This window comes from Saccoglossus kowalevskii, chromosome 15, assembly GCF_978046115.1.
Source record: "Saccoglossus kowalevskii chromosome 15, keSacKowa6.1, whole genome shotgun sequence".
Lineage (NCBI taxonomy): Eukaryota > Metazoa > Hemichordata > Enteropneusta > Harrimaniidae > Saccoglossus > Saccoglossus kowalevskii.
Window position 1 is genome coordinate 23,629,978 of NC_140655.1, and position 7,596 is coordinate 23,637,573.

General features: G+C 33.7%; 1 protein-coding gene and 1 long non-coding RNA gene across 2 annotated transcripts; both read left to right on the forward strand.

The window, feature by feature from the left end:
- On the forward strand, window positions 1-1,255 carry LOC146734266 (uncharacterized). Its single transcript, XR_014926595.1, has 3 exons — window positions 1-60; window positions 347-362; window positions 1,173-1,255. It is a non-coding gene; the product is annotated as an uncharacterized LOC146734266 (long non-coding RNA).
- A 1,096-nt stretch (window positions 1,256-2,351) lies between these two features.
- On the forward strand, window positions 2,352-3,610 carry LOC144357028 (proprotein convertase subtilisin/kexin type 9-like). Its single transcript, XM_078011590.2, has 3 exons — window positions 2,352-2,413; window positions 2,987-3,163; window positions 3,311-3,610. The coding sequence occupies exons 1-3, from the start codon at window positions 2,368-2,370 to the stop codon at window positions 3,391-3,393; spliced, it is 306 nt and encodes a 101-aa protein (XP_077867716.2). The 5' UTR covers window positions 2,352-2,367; the 3' UTR covers window positions 3,394-3,610.
- The last annotated feature ends 3,986 nt before the right edge of the window (window positions 3,611-7,596 follow it).

A 7,596-nucleotide genomic window follows, 5' to 3' on the forward strand; every position in this document is an offset into this window, starting at 1 on the left:
GACGACATGAATACTCTCTACTTCGTTATCTATATGTGGGTAGTCGCTGATCTCAGTACGGTAAGTTATCACATTGAAATCACGAGCACGAACACATCCTAACGCTTTTCGTTTGAGTTAATTTCATTATTAGTCATTCGTCAATTTAATAGTTGTTTTGGTCGTAGAAATATTAGTCAACTAACACATTACAGTCATGCTGTTGACAATATGTGCAATGTCGTAACCAACTTCAATAAACTACCATGAACACATTGAGAACGCACTGTAGTCTGTAACTGATACAACTGACATCTTGAATCACCATATTGTATTCACATTTTTTTTTATTTCGTCTCTCAAATAGTTTTCTACCGCAAAAGGTAAGCAGATCATTGAATTTATAGTTTAAGTATATGTAATATAATTTGGTATAATTATGAAAGTAAGATCAATAATTAAATAATTCATATATATCGCACGCTTCAAATATATGCAGTGACAACGTAGAGTAAATCTCTAGGACTAAACACTAATGCGTTCAGCAAGGACGCTGTTAAGTCTATGTTGCCCGTAGTTACTAAACTCGATTTCAGATCATGCACATGCTATTACTATTCTGTCTGGGAACCAGTATGACAGGTTGCTTTCGTATGAGAGTGTTCATTTTAAGCGCATGATGTTCCTTTAACTATAAAGAGTAATTACAGTGTATTAACATATTTATGTGCGTGTTACCAATTTTAGTTGATCTATATGGTCATTATCATCAAATGCAAATGTTTTATGTAAACCTACTTTTCTGACTTATGGCTCGAAATTTTGGCGGCATGAATATGAACATGAATATGAATAGCTTTCAGCCGACTACTGGTTACTAATTGAAACATATATATGGCTCAATATAAAAGTAATGAATTTCATCAATTATGTAATAATTAGTAATCGTGTGTGGCGCTATATTAAGAATATCGGACAGAACATACAAATGAGAAAGAAACAGCTTCTACATACGATGTTTGAAAATAATTGTAAATGTCATTTTAGTGATGTACAAACTAGGGCGTATTACATGGAAACATTGTCGGATACATTTTAGCCAGCAAACCAGTCAATACGTATTCGAACGACATGTACAATCATTCAAAATAATTGTATATAAATAATGTAGGTGTTTATTTATCATTATATAGTATGTGATAGAGTGTGTGTTACAAGAACTGGATTAATGTCTGGCACGGATAAGGATTCGACATCCGAAGTTATGTGTGAAAAAGGAAAGTTTCTAACAGGATGTACTAGCTACTCAGAAAACAGTAGTGAACGCGGTGGCGAATATATTAAACCAGTCGGCTTTGGTAAAAAAGCATGTACTGCCGTAAATGGTGAAAATGGGTCAGGTATTTTTATGATCGCCATTGTATGTTTTGTTTGGTACATAAATGCAAAGAGCTTAAATGTATACATGCGTACACGACTCGTTATTGACTTTAAAATGTTAAGTGCAATAAAATATATTAATGTTGAATATTATTTTGTAAATTATCTTTTTCTTTGGAAAGTTCAGAATGAGTGTCATTTAGCGACCATCTGTTTAATTTTCATGATTTTAGTGTATCATTCTCATTTTCGTTGTGGTTACTGTATTTACTATTCTATGAAACTATTCAGACTAAATTTTATAGTTTTCTTTTTTAATTTTTTGCTGTTTTGTTTCATTTTTTCCCCAAATAATTCCGGATTACTTTTCCCGGTTTGTATGTATTTCTACTCATGAAGGGTCTTGGATACCTGTTTTTATTTATTTTTTTCCTTCAAAATCCAATGCCAACGTGTCAAAATGTGCCTGTTTGTATTCCTGCAATATTATTGAGATTATTTGTAATAATAATATTTTGGATATTTTTTTTTTATTTTATATCGGCATATTCGTATTCAAGGTACACGTGCCTATGCTCGTTGTTGCAAGTGGCCTCATATGAGTTGTCAATATGTCAACGGCAACAGATCCTCAACCCCTGATGATGCCGGAAGTATGGCATTGTGTCCAGACAAGATAAATTGCTTTGATGCTTCTGTAACAGGTTTGTTTATTTTGTGTTGGATAATTCTGAGCATTTTATCATGTATTAATGTTTTTTTAATAATAAAGTAAGTTTTCAAATTGGTTAAATAAACCAAGTTTTAATATTTTAACAGGTTAAAATAATACAGGTCAAAACAGTCATTTAAATGCTAAGTGAAACTAAAATCGATTACTGAGTTCAATACCGACTATTGTGTAGTTCATCATTTTGTTGTTGGCCACACAGTTAATACAGTGTTCTCTTATTCCAAATAGGTTGTTCAGTCAGGTCCCCGTGGAATGGTCTAACCGGAACAAAGCCTATGATGCCTAACTATTGTCTTGGTCATAATGAACTTGTGAATAAAGGTGGGGTTATTTTTTGTCTATGAAATTTTTTTAGTTTCTTTAAAAATAAAGTCCCGCGAATACGTTACTTTTTTTTCTGGTGTTTTGCGTTGTTTTTCCCCCAGTTTTTGGTGGCGTGGATTTTTAATTTCATATAATTGATTTCGACGGAATAAATGTCGATATCATATGATTCATTCAAATATAGCACATTTTGTAAAGATTAATTTCAAAACGAACCCTTCAAAAGCATGTAGTTCGTGTTTTTTTTTATGTTATTTATGCAGTTAATCATGCATTTCTTTCTTCCCTACGTCTCAGTGATATAGATAACATAATCAACATACTTAGACAATGCAATGTAAGCTGGTAGTGCAGCGGGGCTATTTGTTTCCGTACGCGAACGTCGGTTCGAGTCACACACGAAATACATTTCATATAGTCATTACCCAGCCACGTATTCGGTAAAACGTGAGAGCATTGTTGCTCAAATCGACATCTGTTTGTTTAGTCGTTCATTCCTCAATTATTTTATTGGCGGACGACGACGTCTTTGTATAAGATATACATACAACATGTGTATTTTGTTTCTAGGTCTCTGGGTTAGCTCTGTGTGTTGTTCTGCTTCCAATTTCAAATGTAAAACCAAATCCGTTAATGCTGGAACTGTTGAGGGTGATAAAGCAATAGTAGGATGTGACGATGGTTGGATACTAACCGGTTGTTCTGTGCGAAACCCAAACCACCCTACACGTGGAGCCTATATCGATGGTGCGTCGCACGTGATTTCATTATTTTATTATGTGGGTGGGTTTTGGTGGTGATGATGCGATCGTCTTTCATTTCATCAACTGCATATTTAGTAATCATTGTGGATTCAGAGCATATTTAAGTTTATTTATTCGATTTTTATTTCAGATGATGATAATTGTGTGGCCGTTAATGGAGCAGATGGCAAAGCAATTTGGGCTATAGCCGTATGTTGTAAAGACACGTATTAGAAACGCAATACAACGATAAAATAATAAATCTTTTTGGTTCGTTGGTACAATGATGGCGGGAGTTCAACAACAAGTAATATTATCAACTTGCATAGTTTCAATTGATTTATGTAATGCATGTATTGTATGGATATGGGTACTATATATCAAAACATATCATATTGAGTACTTGTTAGAAATAAGCAACTTGATTTATATATATGTACGCTTATCAAAAAGTCGATATTGGACGAATAAATAAATAAATAAATATAAAGTAAAACTAATGAGAGCGATTACACTGGAATCTTAAAACAATGATAGCGTTTATTGAATACTCATTTAAATACGCGTTTGAATCTACAATGAATTAGGTCAATAAAACAAAGAGCACTGAATCAACGATGTAACAAAGGTGATGACTGCCTTCAAATAGCACAACGCGTGAAGTACAAAATGCAATATGAAATTCTGCCTTGGGCATATGTTTCAACTCAATTGCGATTTGCAGTGTACACCAAAACCACATAAATTCTACACACCAATCCATCATACAATTCCAACATACCATGGATCACAACATGTTAAATATTTATTGCAATTAATCGAAAAAAAGTACAATGCATACTTGAAATATGGGTGACATTTTAGTGGTTCTGGAGACGATTTAAAAGCATTTAAAGCTATTTTTGGATATAAATAATTATAGCATATGTTACCGCCCTACATTGCCCATTTGCCTTAGTATAGGTGCAGGAAAAACAGGTGATAGTGACTTTGCGATAGTTGGAGGATATATAATGTTTACCAGTTTGTGTACACTGTTACTGTTTTGATATGTGACTGCATTGATCGTTTAAACACAGGAAATTAAAAACTGCCAGAATAAGTGTTACAAATGAAAAATTCCATATCGCCTAGTAGAGATTTCATCCACACGTTTTATAACGCAAGGCAAACATGCTAATCCCTAGACCACACAGTCATTTCCACTGCCTAATAAAACAAACACTGATGAGATTAATTTAGTTTCAGTGATACGTATTACTAATATAAGAACTACTCGTATCTCTTATTTGAAATTTGTCTTTTAGTGTGCAACGGCCAAATGCATTCAATTTTGAGAATCTTTTAATGATTCGTGGCAATGCAAATATTTGACCCCTCTAATGCTGCCACGGTCAATTTTTTTCTGAAATGTTATTGTCTTGTGACGTATTCTGTCACGCCAGCCATGTCCTAGTAAACCTTCATTGCAATCGGGATGGCCCATTGACTAGATTAATGCTGCATAATACACCAGACAGCTGTCAATAGACTTCATTTGAATATATGCCGATCAGGTCAATCAGTAAACATGATTTTTGGAATAGCGTCCTCGGCCTAAAGAAATCTATAGAGGGCCAAAACACAAAATAGATATTGTATCCCATACATGTGTCTGTTAAAAATACATAAACACAGTCTGACTTTTTACTATTTGTTTCAAAAAATCACTTCACTTTGTGGATTTTGTGTGTACAGTATATCCCCTCTATTACAGTAACTGCACTATTAATCACTGGTACGAGATTAGTAAAAAATGAAATATACATCTAAACCAAGGTGGGTTTAGGCAGAAGGAGTATCAATGAGTCTTGACTTGACAATTATTCGTGGATGAACATAAAGAACGAGTCAATGGAACGATGTCCTTTCAAACAGTCATATTTACAGCTGAAAAGAAATCTTAGTGCTGAAATATCGGAATTGACATGCGCCAAACAAAGATGACAATGACAACAACATCACTAGTTAGACAATAACAAAATAAATTTTACATAAACGATTTACTGATTACTAAATTCGAAATTTTATGCATGCATGTAAATCTTAGAGTGACATGATTCCCCATGTCTTGTTCCATTTTACATATCATAACTCTGTGTCACAAACAGTAACCAATCTAACGCAGTAATATTAACTAGGATACCATTTCACCAATGCTCAAATAATGTGTGATTGAAATTCATGCTTAACCAGCTTATTTAAAAGTGAATATAATTAACTCGCTTTAATTCGATGTTGAACGATTTAGACTGTATCATAGTAAAAAAACTACCCCACTACCATTAATGAATAATCTTAAGAATCGTAATGAATAAGTAGACTGTGAATTGATTTCCATAGTCCCATCATAAATTTGACATCATTTAAGCATAATATCCCCATAATTTCATTTCTGCTCATTACTTTTTTATTCATTACATAACTGCTTTTGTTATATACAATTTCCGCCATATCACGACCATAGGCCAGAATGTATTGCATGCACATGACCAAGTGTGGGGAACATGCCGGATAATAATTCCTACAATTCTCTATAGTCAAGTAGTTCTATACTCTTCGTCAGCAAGAGTTTTGTGTGGCATAAAAGTGGGTAGTCCACAAATTGGTAATTTCATTTCACCAGTTACATCGAAAACCGTAGACGGAAGAGCAGTAATGTTGAAGCTGTTATAAAAAAACTGCGATTATTTTGTTTAGGTTTTCCATTAAGAATCCTAGATTGTCTGATTTTGCATTCATTTGACGAAAAACTAGTTTGCACTTTGATATTATACATACAAACTCAGTATATCATGTATATGTATTAATGTATTAATGTAGTTTTATGATTAACTTTTGACGTGTATGGCATTTGCAAGCAGAGTCAGACCGGATATGGTCGTTAGTTGCTAGATTATTTGTTTTGACACAAAGTAGACAAAATCATATGGTCTGACAAAACATAATAATATATTATCATCTGGAATGGAATGAGACGTATTAGCAGAAGCGTTCCAGTCATCTAGTCATACATGCGATTGTCGAGGAAAGTGTCGAGCAATTCAAGTTCTGCCTCTCGACACGCTTGTCATTGCCAAATACCGGCTGTGTATATATATATAGCGTGCAACTTTCCTTTATTATGGAATTAATTTTAATTGACAGCATTATTAGTTTGGAAATATAAAAACGATAAAATACTTTGTATTGTTAAAAAGCATAATTACCACTCCCTGCAATCTATGGTCATCAAATGTTTCAATTTTAAACGTGGAGGTATATTGGTGGTATCTGGTATTGTTAAATATAATTATTGTGCGCACAATGCACTAGATGGAAACCTTATTAAGTCAAATCGAAACTTTACAAATTACATTAACATGGATTCTAAAACCGTGCTACGTGTTCAACTTTTTAGGTTGTTGATTGAAGGTATGCAATAATTGTAAAACTTGTCTTCTATTAACTCAAAATAAATCTACTTCCAAGGCCATTGCTAATAAAATGACATGGCCAGATCCTATGCACAGTCACCTTCACTCAGTGTTCCAGAGTAATGGGTGTGATGACCTCATTAACGTTTAGACTAAGTAAAATAATCCTAAACCAGGTGTAACAAATATAAATACTCCCAGTATATGCATACACTTTGAGTCCAAACATTCATGTCATTGTAATAAAAACTGCGTTACATCTTTGACAATAAGTAATTTTGGTTGTTAAATATGTCTTTCCATGTTGTATAATGCATAGGTGGATAAACATAAGATTTTCACACAGCAATCACAATCCAATGTATGGATTCAATATTATTTGCATATATGCTGCATGGACCAAACACACTGTGGCACAATAAATGCGCGATTTTCTACAAACAAAATATATTTCTCCATCTTGTCCCAACCATAGTATTTCATACGGGAACAGTATATACATTTTACAAATTGATCATTATAGAGCGGCTTCTCATGGGAGATTACATACTAACAATCATTTCAATAGTTGTACAAGAGTACTATTTCAATAAAAAATGTATTCTGTATTTTACTGTAATGTCATTATTGTAATGTATTCTCTTGTTTTTTATGCAAATGAGTATACCTGGGTTTCCTGCACATGCTCAGCACAGAACAATAGAACCCTGGTGATGACTGTCTACTGAGTACAGCATTATTGCATGGTCTGACAATCAGTTGCAATCAAACAAATTGGCGACGAGGATGGAATCTATTTGTTCTTAAAAGGCAAATGGGATACAGTTTGCACAGCCATAGATTTTCGAATTTGTAACCAGACGAACAGTATATTTTCCCCTTTTTCTTGACGACTACCATTTACATGTGACAAGATGGCATCCATTGGCAGCATTGAACCATTCGATGAAACAACTGGTGATTGGAGTTGTTATGTGGAGCG